General features: G+C 45.8%; 1 protein-coding gene across 3 annotated transcripts in view; it reads left to right on the forward strand.

Moving 5' to 3' along the window:
* PAX7 (paired box 7) overlaps window positions 1-19,102 on the forward strand; it is a gene marked incomplete at its 5' end in the record, with an annotated part of 99,273 nt that extends 80,171 nt beyond the window's left edge. For 2 of the 3 annotated variants that reach the window (XM_084300355.1, XM_084300356.1), the window contains 2 exons: window positions 15,007-15,253; window positions 18,963-19,102. In XM_084300355.1, the coding sequence (XP_084156481.1) occupies window positions 15,007-15,253; window positions 18,963-19,078 (363 nt within the window). In that variant the 3' untranslated portion in view covers window positions 19,079-19,102. Of the gene's footprint in view, window positions 1-7,483; window positions 7,550-15,006; window positions 15,254-18,962 lie in introns of all 3 variants that reach the window. The other variant, XM_084300354.1, reaches the window with a different exon arrangement.
* Window positions 19,103-19,442: the final 340 nt, after the last annotated feature.

Consider the following 19,442-nt stretch of genomic DNA (forward strand, 5'->3'; position numbering starts at 1 on the left):
TAGCGCAGGGACCAGGCTTTTTAATCCAGTGCCCTTCGCAACTCATTAAACTTTGAAATTTAATTTTGTCCGGAGAGGAGCCGGGGCGCAGGGAGCGCCTCCCGCCCCCTTCTCCCCATGCTCTCGCACCCGCCACCCATCTACAGCAGTTCAAGCATTTCCACTCTAAACAAACCAAATTTACCGGTTGCCGCGTTTTCAATTGGAATGCAATCTCCAGCATTAACCTTTGCTTTCGACGCTGCATTTAAAGCACAGAGAAAGGTGCCCAACCGTTTATTAGGGGGAGAGTTTGAAAGTGCATGTAAAGGGGAGTGAGAGAGAGAAAGCAAATGCAGAACAAATATTTTTTGAACCAGAGCCCAGACCAGCATCAAAATCACAACCCATTTCAGAAGGTGGGTTAGGACCAGTTACTGCTTCCTACCTCTCTAAACCCCATTTTTTTCCCTTCCCTTCTCTCTCCTCCTGTCTAAGGCATCTGAATTCAATAGCTTGTGACACTTTAAATTAAGACTTCCGGCCTACACTCAAGCCCTGATTTAATGAGACAGTTGTTGTATGTCATCTAATAAATACCAATTGGGCATTAGAACTTATTTGCCAAGCAGGAGCAGTGATGTGACAGGCACAACTCACCGCAGCCTGCTTTTTTCTCTGCCAATATGGTGCTTGTAATCATTTAGCATTTGTTTAATACACAATGGACCATATTCCTCCCGCACAGAGCTCCCCTGCCCAGTGATTTGCTCTCACGTCATATAAACCAGAAGGAAAAAGCTAGGTGTATACCGGAGTCTACAGGACAGTGCTGGGCTGTGGTGGGGAGAGAGTATGCCGTGTGTAGGGAAGAAGTAAATGCTGAATATTTCTTCAATGTCTGTGCAAGTCAAATTTTCAGCAGGGATTAGTAATTCCCATTCCTCCATTTTACCTGCAGCATTTTAGGCCATTTTTTGCTTCTTAGAGTTGGGCAGGGGAATTGATTCAGGGGTATGATACCTCACCTTCTTTCTTTTTCTTCTGAGTTTGCTTTCTTGGGGTGTGAGTAGTAAGAGAGCCAGGCTTGATGGGAGATAGCAAGTCCCCAGATCTGATACATCTGCCATTTTGAGGATTTGGGATCTTGTTTCTTGTGTTATGCAGGGTCTTGCACAGTGGTACATGCCCCTAGACTGCAGCAATTCCATGTCATTGTAGCAGAAATAGATAGCAATAAGAATGGCTTCAGATTACAAGATGCTGTCACGTATCTGTAACAGGCTCACCCTGCAGCTGAGTGGGTAACTGAGATGACCAGGGATGAGGGGGCAGGTTGCTGGGACATTTTGCAAAGAGCAGAATAGTGCCATTTCATTCAACGCTCTCTGGAGAGTTTCTTTTTCTGTTGTAAGCAAAGGGACAAAATTGTTTCAATTGGATATTTTATTTTAAATATAGTTTTGTTACAAATTGCAGCCTTTATTTTATTTTGATCTTTCAAAATCAAAAGTTTGTATTTTCACTTGCATCCATCACCCATTCCCTTTCCATTTCCATTTATGCTATTTGAAAGTCTTTCTTTCATCTAAAATAAACGGTTGTTTATCTTTTTCATAACATTTTTTCATCACCTAGCGACCCTTCGTAAACCACTTACAAAGGGACCTGCAGTGTAATGCAGAAGCTTAGTAGTATGTTTATTACCACAGGCTGCATGTTTAAATGTGATCAGAGCCCAGTATGGAAACTCAACATTTTCTATTCTTAGCTCTTTCTCCCCATGTCTCTCTGCCTATCACCTTTCTTGGTGTCAGTGAGAGCTGATGAAACCGTTCCCACCTTTGTAAAGCTTTCTTATATTGCCAGGGGGAGTCCTGTAGAGACACTAAGCAATTAGCATCTAACGTTTTGATATTCTTCTCGTTTCTCTGCTTAATTTAGTACAAAGCAAGGCTGTCAGGAATGAGGACATCAGCCTTGGGTTTGGGATGATCAAATTCCTGCTCCCCCATAAACTTTGGTGCAGTCTCAAGTTATCGGCCTTTATTGGGCTCATTTTTCCACTTGTAAGGTGAGAGGTGGCAGCCCTGCTCTGCCTGCTGCTTGGGATAAATACATGGGAGTTGCCTAGACCATAGAAATGAGACACATTTCTGCTTTTCTCCTGGCCGTGACTTTGGATAGCCTGTGCTGTGTCCTGCTGCCTTCTGGGGGGGCTGAAGGGTCGCGATGCTCGGTCCTCGCTGGAGTCAGGTTGCGGGGTGCTCGCAGCCTCTGCTCCCTCATTCAGCAAGATTCAGACTCATGGGCCTTCTTGCATGGAGAAGGAGGTTTTGCTTCCCACATAATGACATGGGGATAGTTAGTTGGTTGTGGTGTTTATGACAAGTGACCAAAATGCACCCACAAAGCTCAGGAACCAGATGGAACATACATTAATTCCTGTTTTGCTTAATCTTGCACTTTTTAAAGCAACCTCACAATGGGGCAGGCATGGGAGGAGACAGAACGTGTGGGTTTTCTGAGGATCCTACACCGAGACAGTGATCTGAACCCAGAGCAAAGCTTAGAGCAAGTAAGACCTGCACAGTGCTCTGGGTTCGACGTCCTGCCCGGCTCCTTTCTGCTTTACCCATGGCCTCAGCCCCTCATCCTTCCACCCCATCCCCAGGATCCCAAACTTTCTGCCAATGCCTCGATTCCTCAATTCCAAAGTGAGGCTGGAGGGTGTGATCTGGCCCTCTCTGAAGGGTGCACGTTGAACGGGGAAAGCTGTGCCGGGGGCTGCCGAGCCACTCTCCAAGCTCTCCCCAAGCCGTCACAGCCAGGGACCGCTGGTGTTGTCAGCGCTGCCGGGACTTAACGCGTTGTGAGATATGGCAGCTTGTTTGCACGGGTGTTAACCAGCCTCTCCTGTCCCCTTCTTGTCACTGCCCAGTCCCTGCCACAGCCAATCTGTGTCCTAATCTCCATCGATTAACAAGAAACACTTTCGCCCCCTCGCCGCGCCCCCCACCGATACAGGCACCCACCCTGAAGCCTTGATAAAGAGGAAAGAACCCCCCCAGCCTCGACCCTCTCCCCCTTTACTTTCCACTAACTCAGCGCAACCAATTAGGCATCTGACACCCGTACTGGCTGACAAATTGTTTCTGTCATCTGCTTTCTGTCTTTCATTAAACGAGAGGCGGAGGGGGGAATCGAGAAGGGAGGGGGGGGCTGGGAGATGTGATCTCCCATGCTTAGCGAGGCCAGATACATTAATTACAAAACGGCCATTTGCAGCATGAAAATGCATTAATTAAATTTATGCAATCATTATCTTTAAATAGTCATATCTTTAAAATAATCAGCCCTTCCTGAGTCTTCCCTCTCCTCCGCTAAGTATCTCTAATCCCTTTTCCACCATTTATCTCTGGATCAGCAGTGGCTTGTGTGATTTAAACTTCTGCATGCAGGAGATGCCTTAAAAACTCCGCTCAAGTAATGCAAGGGTGTGATACCTTTACTCTTCCTCTTGGCTCCACAGGGAGGAGGACGGGCGAGGGGCACAACTTGACTCAGCACCTTGGAAGATTTGCCATTTTCAAGTCTTTCAGTCAAGATATTTTCCTAAAAGAGAGTTTGTAGCTCGGTCAGGAGTTGTGGGGTTAATGTACAAAGTTCCTTGCATTTGTACTGGAGAGCAAGGAATGTTTTGGTTTATGTACCCATTTAGTAAACGTGTTACTGTTTTCTTTTGGAAGAGGTTTAGTTTTAATGAGGTACTGACCCTTCCCTTTGGTGCAGGTATAGTTTTGCCAGCAGACAGCTACTTTTCATCAACATATATTTTTCTTCTTAAAAGTCACTTAGTTCAAGGCAGTAAACAATGTTAATAGGAAAAGCAAGGTTTTAAAGGTAGGCATTTTACTACTCTGATGTTTGAGAGTGCTTCTCAGTGGCTTTGTATTATAATTGTAAAAAATACTTTATTTTGGAGTGCTGCCAGACATAGCCACAATTGAACTGAATTGTGCTAGATAAATAAGAAAGAGACACAATTAATGATGCATTACCCCAGGAGTTTCTTTTATTTTTATACTTTATTGTTCCAAGGCTTCACCTGTTTGTGATGGCTAATCAAATAACCATTGCAAACTGATCAAGTTTTGTGCTGCTCCTCAGCAGACCCCAGGTGCAGAAATGCTGAAACACCCGGGGAAGAGGTAATCTCATCCCCTGCTTAAGTAAGCACCTATAACACCACAGGAAAACTCCAGTCCAAATAGCTTTTAGAGAGCTGGAGGACTCAAAGAGGGATACTTATCTAAACTCAAATCCTTTAGGGCTTTTTTATCACTTCTGGTTAAAGATTTTGTTCTGCTCTTTGTGCGTCTGCATCGTTTTTAATAAATCTTACATGTTGTTTTTTTTTTTTTCCCTATCTGTAATGCCTAGTGGGCCAGTGTCCAATTAGATGGGAGCTGATGTAGTGCTGTTTGGCTCCAAACCTCATGTTGTGTTCAGCCAGTCACTCGCTCAGGATTAAGACCAGGTAGAATTTGGGGGAGGATTTGGTGGTCACCGAATCCTGCCAGATTTCTCATGTCTGAGGGGCAGAAATGAGCTCTGGCATTTCTGAAACAGAAGCAGACAGTAGCTTATCCTACACAGCAAAGTCCCCTCGGCAGCCCAAGCATCCCCAGCCTCTTCAAGAAGTGCATTATGAAAATATAAGCTACTTGGATCCAGCACAGCATGAACTTAGTATAAAGGTGATTAACTTAGTGTAAAGGTGATTATAAATAACGGATACAAAGGGCTCAATTTTTCCTGGGCCATCTCTGAAAATGGGCATTTATGGAGAGGAAGGAAAAGATTTACCATGAAAAAAAAAAAAAAGGAAAAGGTTGTTGCACTAGAACATCATAACTGTAAGGGTAATCCTTTATTTAAGTTACTGTTCTCAGCAAAGATACCAACTTTCTTCTGTCTTCTCACCTTTTTATTTGCACTAATGCCTCCACACCATTGGCTCCAGACCATGGTGGACACAGCTCCATTGTCTCACTGTTCAGATCCTAAAAGGTTTGGGGCTCATGTTTGGCAAAAGCAAGTAGTTCCCTGTCTTTAAAAATCCCACACTGCTCCCTAGCAGCAGAGAGAAGTCCAAGGGAAAAGCACATAACACTGCTTAGGGCTGAAGGAGGCATTTCCCTGGATTCAGGAGCTGTCATTTTCCTGCAGATGAGGGAAGGCGAGGTCCTGACTTTACAAATTCATCCCTGCGCTCTTGGACAGTACCAGGGGATTGTTCATTTATTGGGATGAGGTGAAATGAGAAACCCTCACCTTAAAAAAGGCACTGACCCTCCTCCGGAAGGCTGGGAACTGGGAGAGGAAGTGAACAAGCAGCAGAGGGGCTGGGATTAGGAAGCACTTCTGATTTTCCTTCTTCCATTCTTCTGCCAGCTCAAGTTATTAAGTGTTTGGTGCGCGCCTAGCTAGCACTGCACTTGCTGAACTTATCAGGGTTATTTAATCTCCCCATGACCTCTCCGTATTTACGGTGGGAACCCTGGAGGCATTGGCTTTGCTTAACTGGTGTATCTTACACTGCAGCTAAGCTGGACCTTAACTGATTACAGCCCTCGATTGATCAGAGAAAGAGGGAGGGGAAGAGAAAGAGGAGTCCTCGAGCAGATACGCAGGACTATCAGTGCACCAAGCAGTTTCGCCTGGGGCTGGGATATGCCACTCGGGGATTTCTTTGTAGTGCAGCTCCTTTCACATTTATAGAGGCTCCCCTCCACTCTCCAAAAAGAAAGAGACAGAGAGAGAAAAGCAGACGAGGGGGGGCATGGAGCAGGCTCAAAGGATCTCAGGAAATCTTGTTTCGAAGCAGTAAGTCAGCACCCGCACTCCATTACCAGTGTCCGCAGGGGGTTGTGATAGTGAGCGAGCACAGATCAGCTTAGCTGGGAAATGGGAAAATAAATAAATAAAGCGAGGGAGAGAAATGGAAAGGGAGGAGGGGAAAAGGAGACCTTTCTGTGAATTTTGGCTTGTCTTTGTTAGTCTCTGCTGGTGTGGGGCTGCTGACAGGAGAGCCGGCTCAGTGGGGAATGACAGAAGTTCATAAAACAGTTTTAATTTGCTGGGACTTAGCTATACTGCATGATCTCCCCATCCTGCCATTGTTCATGTCGGGCAGATGCACAGCAATAGGTTTAGGGCTGATGTGGTAGGAAACCTTTGTATGTGTTTGTTTATTTCTTGGTATTTTAAATCTCTCACCCAGACCTGAAAAATTTTCATTCCCCACCTGTCATCAGCATGTCTGAGATTACCCAGAACTGGATTGATAGTTGCAAAATAAGACACAAGGACCCAACCCATTTCCAAAGCCAAACCTAAGCTGGGTCCTTCCCAAGGCTTAAAAATGTTCAGGAATTCCATTTTTCCATGGTTGTGCCTTTCTGCTTTCTCATTTGAGATGATTTTGTGAGTTCCAAAATGCCACAAGCAAGATTCATCTTCCTGCAATTAATACCCTCTGTAAAGGTGCCCAGAGATGCTCCATATCTCAACAAAGCAATTTTCCCATGGAGGCTTTCCTTTCCAGTGTATTCACTTGGTCTTCACTGGGAAACATGGAAACATTTTCTGGAGTAAAACAGAATTAGGGTAGAGTTTGCTTGTGTTTTGTTTTGTTTTGTTTTGTTTTTTAGTGCGGTTAACTACCTGGAAATAAGGAAGATGGGGTGGCTTAGATCACCACCCAGCACATTTGGGAAGCACCGACTTTCTTTTGGTTTTCTCTATAAAGTGTCTTAGCAATTACAAAAATTTAATCAGGAAAAAACACTTCAAGCTTAGGTAACATAAAGCAAATAAAGATGTTGATGTAAAGCACAAACAGCCCATTTTCAGACAAGAAATATTCAGCAGTGCCTGAAAATCAAACCCCGACAGTTTCAACATGGCACAGCACTAGTTAGCCTGCAGGCTTGAGTCTCTCCTGTTTCTGAAAGGGGTGAGTCCTGTCTTTTGATTTTTCTCATTAATGAATTTGAAAGCCATAGAACTGGAACCTCCCTTTAACTCCAACAGCTTATGCTAGCTCAGCATGCCTTTTTGTTTCCTCTCTGGTTATCCAGAGTTTTAGAAACTTTAGCATCTGTTTTTACAGAAGTGATAGTAGAATTTGGTGCCCTATCACAAGGGATAGCAGCTCCTGTTTCTAGATCAAGTGGTTCCTATTCACAGTGATGCCTGCCCTCTTCCCTCCAAATTACACTTCTGCTGCAAAGTTCCTTATAGCCCTTACTGGATGTATAACCCCATGGTACTTCTGGTTTCCTTATGGTATTTCCACTGCAAGAAGAGCCCATTTCTCTTTCTAGCCCATCCCGGGTTAAGCAATTTCTCTTACCATTACATCTAAGACCTTCCCATTCTTTTGTATAGCTTAGAAACTTTTCTTTAGACCTTCTCCATAATTTGTACATCTCTACAGAAGCAGGGTGCCCAAAACAAGATGCAGTGCTCCAGGTGGAACCTCACCATAGCCTTGAACAATCAGGTAATAACTTCCCATCGCCTTTTTTTTCTAATCCTCCCCTTGTGCAGCCTGCATTGGCCTGCTTTGCTGCAGCTCACCATTGCATCCCCAGCTCCATCTCATCACCAGCATCTCCCCAAGCCCTCTCCATCTTGAGTGTGTGGCAGATTGTCATCCATCAAGTGACCAGGGTCGTCTTAGGACACAAATGCTCATCTCAGTTTCACCTGCTGTGTCCTAGACTACTCCCCTATTGTGCTGAAACATCCTTCAGATGTTTTAAGTCACTGAAAGGCATTGACAATATTTCTGGTTTTACTGTTCACTGGCAAACCGTATCACAGTTCAAGCACAGACCTGTAGTAACTGTTTCTGATCACTTTGAAGGGGTCCAGTATGGTCTGTCCCATACTTACCAGAAAGGATTCAGAAACATTGCATTCTGTTCCTGGCTCTGGTTCTGATCCACTTTGTGTGGCCTTGGGAAAGTCATTTCACTTGTCTCCACACATTTTCCACTGGAGTGGAAAAGGTTACGTAAATGAAACATCACTGCTATACAACAGCAGCCCTGGAGTCCTTCCACAGCAATCCTTTGCCATTTGTGATGAACATTTTGGGGGGTATGGCCATTTTATCTGCATCTATTCAATGTAAATACACCAACTGCAATAACATTGATTAGAATAAGAAGCAAATGTTTCTACTTCTCCTCACCTTATAAGAAACTCCAGTCAGAGAAGACCATAAGCATTCCTTTAATCAATAGCATATCTGCCTCTCAAAAACAAAACAAAACGAAACAATACAAAACAAAACAAAACCATGGAATTTGGATTGATGAGGAATTATCTAAAGCTTGTAAGATTCTGTTAGCTCCTATTTATAACACCATTCTCCTCAGCACTCTCAGCACTAGAAATCCTCATCTGATGGTCAGGTAACATGCTGATGGGTTGATTGTAAGTGCTGGGCTAGATGAAGCCCTTTACGTCAAATGCTTTTTATAATACAACCAAATCCTACAGCAAAATAAATGCCCCATTTAAATTAATGGCTGAACTCCCACATACCTCACTGGAGCTTAGATTTCACTCCTGATGTTTCAAATTCTATTTAAAAGGCATTATTAAATTTTATGTTGAGTTGAAATAAAACCAAATCTTCTAGGATGTGATATTTGTTTCCATTCCTTCTACCGTTCAGACCGGTGGGCATTGGATGGAGTCTGTTCAGAGACTGCTCATGCTAAGCTAGTGAGGTAAAGCTGGGGCAGTGGAGCACCAGCTTTCTTTAACCCACAGCAAAGTGGAAGTACAGAGTCAGTCATTGCTCATTTATGCCAGTGTGAATCAGGATTGTGCTTGAAGTCAGTGAAGGTAAGGAAGTTTAATGTCAAGTTCACTCCTCAAGCCCCAAAATTTATTTGGAAATGCTATTAGACTGAACAAATCAGATATTTTCTAAGCACAAAAAGTGTGAAGCAGTGTCCTGCTTCTTGGCCTGACTGCAAAATCAAATTTAATGGGTACACTTACTGGATTGGCATATTGGGATACAACTCAGCTGGGTCTAGTGATTTAGAAAATATTCAAAATTAATTGCTTGGCTTTGTGAGTGCACTGTTAGTGATTGCTACATAAGTCATTTTAGTCCTACCTAGGGGCATATTTGCATATATTTATCCTCCTTTCAAGTGAAGATCTTTGGGGAAACTATTTATCTCCTCCCAACTCTTTCTTCGTCTTTCAGTAGTCTTACAGTCACCTCTTCATTTTGTTTCTATTTAATATATGTATAGAATAATCAGCTCTTCCTATTCCCACCAAGTGAAAATGAATCCACAGAGATCAAAAAGCATTAATATGAGGAAAGGTGCCTTCTGCAAGAGAGAAGGAAAAGATTAGCTGAAAAGACTGCAAAGGAAAGATGCAAAAGATTAAGCTGGGTCCCCACCAAGTAGCTAAGAACAGATGTTGAGGACAGCACATGACCTCCCCAAAGCAGAAGCTGAATCGACCATGAATGACAGAGACCAACCTCTCACAGAGGAGCTCACAGTGCACTGGCAGCTTGCTCCACACAGTATAAAACCAAAAGACCTAACACCTTTCCCAACATGACTGTCAGGCACATAGTCATACTGGGAAAGCACGAGTGTGAATATCAGTCAGATATTCATCCCCTGCTAACTGGTGTAAAAGTTGACCCCACAGAATCTGCAACAAAGAGAGATTTCAGCCTACAAACAGATTCTTCACAGCAGAATTTCCTAAATGTTTCTGATTAGGATTAAATATTCAAACCAATTGTGTTTCCAGCCTTTCCCAAAGACAGGATTTCTACCTCTTCCTAGGGAAACAGTACCACAGCCTCAGAAATACTGCCAACTGCCAGGAGACCCTTCCTCTGCTTTGTCCTTTTCAGTTGCCGCCTGGTATCCAGTTTGCATTCCTTTGGGACTACCCAGCAGCTTCTTTGGAGTTAACACCCTTCAGCTAGTTGCAGATGATTACGTCTTCCCTTTATTCAGAACTTAGCCAGGCTCAGCAGTTTCTAAATGCAGCATTTTTCTAAGGCAGCCTCTGATTTTGGATGCTTTACGCTGTGTCAAATCAGGTGCACAAAACCAGAGACACGCAGCATTGGGAGTCACTCCAGAAAATGCTGTCCACAGGCTCCTGCCTCCCGATCACTCTGGTTTTTGGATCTGATCTTACAACGTCTCTGCGTCCTCCTGGTCATGAGATAGTGCAGCACCACTTGAGGGTAGATGGCAAGTCTGCAGTGTCTCAGGGCCTGATGCCTGTTGGCTGGGCATCTCTGCAAGCCCAGAGCAAACCAGTGATGCAGGGCAGGAGATGTGGGGACTCTGAGGATGTGAAGCCTGTCCAACATGGCCCGGACCATCCCTGTACATCCCATGGAGATCTTGGCCAGAGAGGCCGTCCAGCAGCCAGGTCTGCAGGGGCAAGGTTTTGTTATCAGACCAACCTGTTATCCCCCCTTTCCCCTCCCTGACACGCACACACCCTTCTCTATCTGAGCAGTATCTCTCCCTATCACTTGTCTGTCCCTTGAGCCCCTCCTGCCCCCCCAACCTCCAAACCTAAAATCTGAAGGCCTGATTGCACAGATTGAAGGCCCTAATTGCACTTGCCTTTCCAAAGCCACATTCGTTTATCATAAAGGGTGCACATTTCCCCTGCTACAGTTTCCATGGCCAGAGGCCCTGAGGGCCAGCTCAGAAATGGAGGGAATTAATTACATTTTTTTAACTCTTTTAAAGTATGGGAGAGAGTGATGAAACGTCCCGGGGGGGGGATGAGGGGGGACAGGGGGGAGCTGCAGAGATGAGGGTGGGGAGGGCAGCAGCAGCAGGAGGCAAGGGAGGGGGGGGGCTGGCTCTTTCATCCATGAGGGTCTTTGTTCATTAACCTTGGTCTCCCCAACACATCGAGACCCGTACTCTCTCTCCCCCATGACAAATGACCTCCGGAAAGGGTAGGAACAAGGCCGAAGGCCCCTAGCACTGTGGCTGTTATTGACTTAGCCTAAAGTGCAAGCCCACGCCAGGCCTGTGACTGATTTGGGACAGCAGCAGAGGGAAAGGAGATGGGGAAAGGGAGAGAGACAACCGATGAGAGGGAGGGGAAAGGGAAGGCTGTCAGTCACTGTGATGGACAGGTAGCAGATTTCCCTCCAGATAAAACCTTACAGATGTGAAGTGGGTATTGATTTTTAGTTAGTGATGATAATGCACCAAGAAGTAATAAATTATAAGAAAGCAAGGTCAAAAAGAAAAGGTAAAAGGACTTTGCATTCTTGAGGAGGGTATTTCTCCAGATGCCTCAGACTTCCCTAAGTTCAAAAGTTGCCTGGAAAATGAGTTTATCCAGCTGAAACAAGAAGTCAGATAATGCTGGCCTGCCGAGGCTGAAGGGCTCATGTAGGGTTATCCATGCTGGGCGGCTGCAGAGCAAAGGGGGAGTAGAAATCTGTGGTTTGCTCTTGTTATTTCTGACACCTTCGTGTCCTGGGGTGGGGAAGATCAGATGCTGTCCTTGTGCAAACAGAGTCAGGGGGAGGGGGGTGGCTGGCAGTCCCAAATTGCTCAGTGTGCCTGGAAAAGGCAGATGTTTCCCACGGTCAGCCTTGTTGAGGAGGGAACTGGCTCTTTGGGGCTCCTGGCTCCGCTGAGCCTGTATCAGAGCTGGTCTGCAGTACACAGCCACCCTACCCCTGTGGGAGCATCCAGCAGGGATGTGCATCTCACAGTCACCCTCCAGCATCCCCTCTCTCTGACCTCTGCTCGCTTACATGTCCATTGACATCGTCGTGATGAAATATCAGCATCCTTGTGTCTCACAGTGCATTTCCAGAGGGTAATAAAGACCATCTTTTTATGAAAGGGGTCTTAGATCAGGGTGAATTGTCCCTTAGAAGTGTCAGTCTCTCTGTAGAGGGATTCTGGAGGATTAGAAGAGACTAGAAACTTAACTTCACGTGGCTAAGGGCAGTTGAGTTGAGTCCTAGCTTAAGTGACTCGCACAAGCCCTTGCGAGTCAGTAGCAGAGCCAGGATTAGAAACCAGTCCTGATTCTGACTGACTAAAGCCAATTACTGTCTTTAGTAGGATTTGTGCAAGTGTCTTCTCCAGTCTCAGCTCCTCTCACTTTGAAGAGTGTGAATCTGGGTTTCATTTACCAACATTGCTTTACAACCCCTTTTCTTTTTAAAAGGGCCTTAGTGGAAGTGTTAATATGACTTCTGCTTGCTTTAAGACCTTTATATTTTTCCTCAGTAATATAAAGCAGCTGACTCTTTTGGGGAGATGGCCAAGACAGAGAGCACTAGAAAGCCCTCCAGTCTCTGAGGTTCCAGTAGCCCGTTGTTTTCTAGTGCATGATTTCTTCCTGCACCTGCAGAGGTTTGCAGTGCATGCACCAAACCTGCAGTCCAGCAGCCCTGCCAGACGTGGACAGCTCATGGAGGGAGCATCACAATGGCCCTACTTAGTGCTGCCCAAGCTGAAGCTTGCCCAAAATAACTCATAATTCCTGCATCTGTGTATTAGTACATGCAAGAAGGATGTTTATTGTTTTAAACATCTGATTCTGCTTGCAAATGAAATCCAATGATGTTTTGTGGCTGCCACATTCATAAGTGTCCTGGATATCCATCGGGGCAAGGCGGTGCAGGGCGTGACACCAACAGCCCAGGCAAGGCTGATGCTAGGAGGTATGTCTGCAGTCAGCAGCACTGAGGGGCAGAGAGGGAGGATTCGTAGCTGAGACAGATCAAAGTTCATGACCCAGCTTTAGTGGAAGGTTACAAACAACTTAGCAGCTGGAAAACTACATCCAGGCTACACTCCCATGATTTCCCTGCTGCATAAGCCTTGAGGCAGAGAGGTTTATGTTACATCCATCCTGACAGCCCTATTCTCATATTAATCCACTCAGTATTGCATATTTAAATGCAATTTCCTTTCTTCATCTCCCTGTATGTCAGTCTTTGTGCTGTCATGGGGCAAGGAGTTCCACGGGCACATTTTGTGAACAGTTGTGACTGAACAAGTTCATCTAGATACCACGAGGCTTCATTGGTGTGATTAAGAAGCTGTGCCTGGAGGGTCTGGAGGGCTAGAGGTAATTTAGGCTCTGTTGGAGCAGAGTCTGCCCTGGTTCTTGAAACAGCTAAGATGGTTTTAACTTTTGGGGACCAGTAGGAAACCCTAAGCTCAGTGCAGGCTGAAAAACCTGAAGGAGGAAAGGTTAAGTGAACTTTTTCTGAGCTCCATGCTGCCAACACTGTGCTTTTTGTTCAAAGCTTATTCCTGCATCTCTGCACCTAACTGCAGGCAAACCCAGTGGTCAGAGTAAGCCTGATTTTCCAGGCTTTTTAACTCCCCCCTCCGCAGTACCTCCCTACCACCTCCTGCTCTGCAGGGGTCCAGCCACCCCTGCTTCCAAATCCCCCTCCCAGACAAATGCCTGGGAAGGGTCTCAGGCCAGCTGAGCCGGGAGGTGGCATCACATCAAGGCAAAGCATCATGGCAAGACTCCGGAGCCCTTCCGGGGGGGAGGAGAAGCTTTAGAAAGCAAAGGCCAGCGCCAAGCCTAAGCCTCTGCTCCAGCAGGAAGGTGAGGGAGGAGGGGATGGGGAAGGTGTCGGGGTGAGGAGGAAGGGGAGACGCCGCTCTATACAACCCCTCTTGTGTCCTTCCAGAGAATGTATCCTCCGCACAATAGCTCACCAGGCCGCTGGTGGGGGATAAAGGGCTCATTTTACCACTTGCCAGGCTCCAAATATTTCCAATTTGCCACTTTAATTGATGTCAATAAGGTTATGCTAAATTCGGAGATTTTCAGCCGCTCGGCATCTGAGCGCTGGCCTGGCCCCCCGAGGTGACAGGCTGTACCCTCTCCCCCCACCTCTCCCCAGCACAAATGTAGCCAGGCACGCCTGCGGCGGCCGGCAGAGATCAACGAGAGGCATCAGGAGTTCCCTTCCTTCCCTCGCCACAGCCCCGCTCCTGCAAACTCTTTACACTCTTAACTTGGCAGCCCGAGGGTCATTTTGCTGATTGCAGAAGGCAATTGCATTAAAGCGCTGGCGGGATCAGGGCACTGGTGTGAAGGCCTGTAGGCAGCAGCTTACCTCAAACTCACCCACAGGAACAAATCTGGCATTTTTGTGGGGGAAAAAAAAAGTAAAAAAAAAAAAAAAAAAAAAAAAAAAAAAAAAAAAAAAAGTTCATCTGTTTCAGGTCTCTAAGCAGGAAGATAGCTTGTGTGCAAATTTAATTACATTTTAAAACCAAGCACTATACTGAAATGAGCTGAACCGGGACTAGTTATCCTTTAATGCACAGATTTTTGAGGGTAAAGAGAGCTTTGACATTTCAGTCCCTACTGCAGAATCTGCATCCAAACCAGGAAGGGTTTGTGTCTGGTTCAGTTAGGGACCTTCACAAACCATTCAGACTTCCAAAGACAGTGGCTGTCTTCAGAGTCCCTTTTTCAAAATGCAGATCATGGCTTGATATCTCGTGGGTCTCCTCTTCTGTGAGGGCTGTGCATAGGAAGGGAGGATGTGCTAGCTCACAGCAGCATGTTGAGCAGGTTTCTCCTTGTTTTATTCCTTTCTCTAGCGTTCATTCTGAACAGCACAGTCAATGTTGTTCAGAGGGCAGCAAAAAACAGACCAAAGACTGAGCGTGCCACAAAGCAACCTCTCCATTACCCGTTAGGAATGTCTTTCATATAAAGCGTTAAGCACAGGGGAGCCAAATGTGGGGTCTGTCTTAGGTGAAAGCAGGCCTTCATTTTCCATCCGAGTTAAACCTATATTGATATAGCATATTATACTGATCAAGCACCAGTATACGTAGATAGCCTCTCCCTGGTATGCATGAAGGTATGCACATCCTTTCTCCTCTGGATGATGGTGTGTTGTCTCCTGTGTTTCTCCAGGTGATGAGCATCCTGAGCAACCCCAGTGGGGTTCCTCCACAGCCCCAGGCTGACTTCTCCATCTCTCCCCTTCACGGTGGCTTGGACACTACCAACTCCATCTCTGCCAGCTGCAGCCAGCGGAGTGACTCCATCAAGTCTGTGGACAGCCTCCCAACTTCGCAGTCTTACTGTCCTCCCACCTACAGCACTACCAGTTACAGTGTGGACCCAGTGGCTGGCTACCAATATGGACAGTATGGACAAAGTAAGTGTGCTGAATGTATTCCTAATTCCTCTGTGCAGGGTATATGACAGGAGAGGGAGGGGACCTGTGAAGGTACGGCTATTGTTTTGGAAGGGATTGCATGGAAATTTGTCCAGCTAGAGAGAAAAAGGGAATCTAGTCACCAGATAGTTGGAGCTTGCTTCGCATAGAGAGATTGTTCCCAGAACCCTTACAGTCCAATTCAAAATTCCTAATTAAAATATTTTAGGTAAAAACATTTCTATTAGTAAAGAAGAACAGGAATTCCCAGATCTATTCCCTCCCCCATCTCCAGTTCTTGCTTCTCCGAAAGCCCTACAATGTTCATCCTGTTCAGCCAAAGGAAAGCTGGGATTTTAATGCCATCCCTTAGTGATGTAGAACAATGTATGTTGCTTCCTCCCCTGCCCTCCATAACGTAAGGGCTGGGTCCACACCGAGCTTTTGCTACAAAAACCATTAAGCCAGTGCCTGTCAACTGGGCTGTGGTTCTACTAAGACTGAAGTGAGGCTGGAACTATAATCCCGAACCCAAAGCTCAGACCTGGAAGGCAGTGAGGCCCTTGGAGGGTCTGTTTCTCCTCCAGAAAGCCTGGCAAAGGGCTCACCTGCCAGTGTTAAACTAATAATAAGTGTGGTGTTGTGAGAGAGTGATCCGCGGAGGGTTAAAGGTGCATCCTCTTCCTCCTGGAGCACTCCTGCTTGCCCATAGCTTGTCCTCAGTGACCTTTCTTTCCATTTGGCTGTGGCTTTTTATTCCCCTCTCCGTCACAGCCCTTTAATGTCTTTAACTTCTACAGCTAAATGAGAACCGGCTGTGGCGGCAGACGGGATCAATAGTAGCTTCCCCCCACCCCTCCTTTTTTTGTTTTTCGGGAGTTTGATCTGTGACCCCTTGACCTTCCCCTCGCTTCTGAATGTGAGGCTGGACACACGTGCTATTGATAAAAATCTTAAACAAATTCCAATACCATGTATTTCCAATAAAGATTCCCTTAGGCAAGACGTTAGTCACACCCATGTGTGTAAAAAATAAAATAAGGAGGACGATCTACATTTTCTGAGAAAGAACAACCAGCAAAGGAGAGGGAAAGAGAAAGAAGGGTTTGTCTTGGTTGCTGCAGGAATTTTACTTGGGCCTCTCCTTGTGCTCATGAAGAGCTACTCACCCAGCGCTATTTAAGTTGTTCTATTTGCCTCCCTTTCCTGCTTTCTGTCACACAGCTCCCTCTTTTCGATTTAGAAGTCCAGTGTAGAGCCCACTGGGCTTGGTTTGGAGCAGGAGTATTTTTCTGTTAGTAATCACAGGAGCTAAAAATCCCAGGCTACTAACAGCAAACCTTGCGTGGTCAACAGAGTTAGTCCAGATGTGTCCCATGCCCACAGACCTCTAGGTAGCTAGTTACAAAAGCTTCATGCTCGAGCGAGGAAGGTAGGTGAGAAACCACCACGCACTGTCTAGAATGCTGCTGCTCTGCAGTGCAGGGAACTGGAGTCACACCCAGCATGACAGCAAGTTTTACACATAAAGCTGCTAAGAATTTGCACGGCAGCTGCAGCACAAACCAACTGTAGCTGTTCTAACATGGGATCTATGTTAAGCAGCAAATTCTCCATGTGTGCATGTATATGTATAGGTATTTATACGTACAGGTAAATTCAGGCAATATATGTCTGCTTCACTACAAACATTTCCTATAATGAGCTCCATTTATAATAACCTCTATTTGAGGAAACAGTTTTCATTGCTAATTAGTCCTGCTACAGCAGGCACTTACATGAAGTTGACCTTCATATAAGAAATTTTTTTCTTGTCTTTCTCGGTGCATCTTGAATTTAGCAGATATTTCTAACTCCTTCCAGGTTTAATTCTTCACTGCTTCTCTTTGAATGCTGATCAGTGTGAGATGACCTCCATAAAGGCATTATTTATTGATGCTAAGTTCAAACTATGTATTTCTTCATTCTGTGATGTGGCAAAAAAAAAAAAAAAAAAAAAAAAAAATCATAACCTTTTTGGCTTCCCCTGTATTAAACCAACAAAACATAACTTTGACTTCTGGTGTGGGATGCCCTGGTGCCTTTTAACTCTTCCCACAGGAATTTAGGAACAAAAAGCAGTATTGAGAGTTGAAAGTGGGTGGTGGGGTTTTTTTTGTTTTGTTTTTTGTTTTTTTTCAGGAGGATAGGGTTGCCATCAAATTTCCGTTTTGCTGGGTACAGCCAAGAGCAGTATGAACAGCTCCAACCATTCACCTTGCTCTCCCTCCTTTCTCAATTATGCATTCAAATTCACCCAGAGCACAGGCACCAGCAAGAAAAGAGGCACAACCACACACACATGCCTGAGGAGTGAATTCCCTCTTTACATACAGCTTCTCAAAGTCATTATTTAATGTCATGACCTGAAATATCAGGGGACTAAACTGATAAGGTCTGGACAAGAGCCATAGCATAGGGTCTTTCCCAGACTCTAATCCTAGGTATCTCCCTGAAGCTGGAGACACCATAACACAACTTGATAGAGATCAGTGCTTGAGACAAGCTACTCCAGGATCCCAGTCCATGGGGAGCACCAGCCAGCATGCCATCCCCAAGTGCGCAACTCAGATCTGAAAGGACCCTTCTACCAGTAGAAGCCGTGCTTCCATATAATCTACCCTGAGATGAGCCTGCTTGCTTCCAGCATGCCAGCCTGTGCTATCCCAGCCGGTGAGGAGCAGAGATGCCAGATTAATGTGGTCCTTGTGGTTCCCAAAGGCCGGAGCTGTGTTAATGATGCCGGTGCTGGAACGCAGAAGCGTGAAAGGAATTCTAATAGATATGACAACTCTAATAAGAATTTGTGTCTAGAAGGGACCTCCTCTGGGGCAGGCATCTGACAAGACGTTGATGGCTGAAATTTGTTTACTCATTGGCACTGATTGTACATCTCCTGCCAGCTCCTTATTAATCTAATTTGAGACATTAAAGCTAGTGAAAGGGAGAGACTTTGACTGAAGCTCAGCTAATGAGCAATGTCACCATCCTGCCCTGCTCCTCATCCCCCTCAGACCACGGGGCAGTCAGGCGAGCTGGGATGCAGATTCACACACTGCCTCAGGAGCTGTGGCTGCATTTCTCACCGAAACAAAGCAGTTTCCTGTAGGAAGGAAGGGTGAAGGCAGGCAACAGAGCTCATGGAGATGAGTCAGCATGCAGTGGGTGAGTCAGATTCAAGCCCCATCCAGACTGGGGAGGTCCCACTGAAATCTTTGCAGCCATTTACACTGGCATCATTGCATGCAGGGCTTGGATTTGCAGGTGGCACAGGGAGGTGAAGTTGGAGGTCTGATCCTGCTGGCTTTCTGATCAGGCCCATCTTCAGGCAGCTCCTCTGGAAACACCATTTTCCATAGTAGAAGTAGAATTTTAGCTCTTCTCGGTAGGTCCATGGAGAGATTTGAGGGACTGCAGCATCACACTGCACTCCACAGCAGTGCTTAACCCTGTCTTTTTTTTCTAGCAGGACTGTTTTCACTCCTTCCTAGGAGTATAACAGGACCCTTGTGCCTGGGACAACCACTGAATTAGGCCTCTCTTCTAAGAGTCAGTCTGCAAGGTCTATTGGTTACATATCCTTTGATGTCAAATGCTTCATTTCTACAAAAAGCTAATCCTCGTGTTGTGCTGTTTTCTCACCCTCCTTCCCCTCCCTCCCCCACTTCAGCTGCTGTTGATTATTTGGCCAAGAACGTGAGCCTGTCTACACAGCGTAGGATGAAGCTGGGAGAACATTCAGCTGTTCTGGGTCTCCTACCAGTAGAGACAGGCCAAGCTTACTGAAAAGTCCGACTGTGCCAACAACCCACTCCAGCAACTTGGTACCACTGGAGAAAACACCACCAGCCTTCCAGAGATCTGCCTGTACCCGGACCCTACTCCTTCCCAATTCCCTTCCACCTCGCACCAAATTGAGCTGTGAAGGAGACAGAAACGATGGGGAGGGGTCTCCAAGTATCCAGCTCCTCCCAGAGCACTCAGAGGCAAGCCTGGCCTCAATGACCTGACTACTGTGGCCAGAGACAACGGGTTGGGTACATTTATTAACCCTGAGTTCATGCCCTCCCTCTAACCTACCTGGCCATGGCATTTTGCCCACACTTAAGGACTTTCCATTGATCTAGGTAGCTGGCATAGTCAAAGCCAA

This window comes from Netta rufina (assembly GCF_964035555.1).
Source record: "Netta rufina genome assembly, chromosome: 22".
Lineage (NCBI taxonomy): Eukaryota > Metazoa > Chordata > Aves > Anseriformes > Anatidae > Netta > Netta rufina.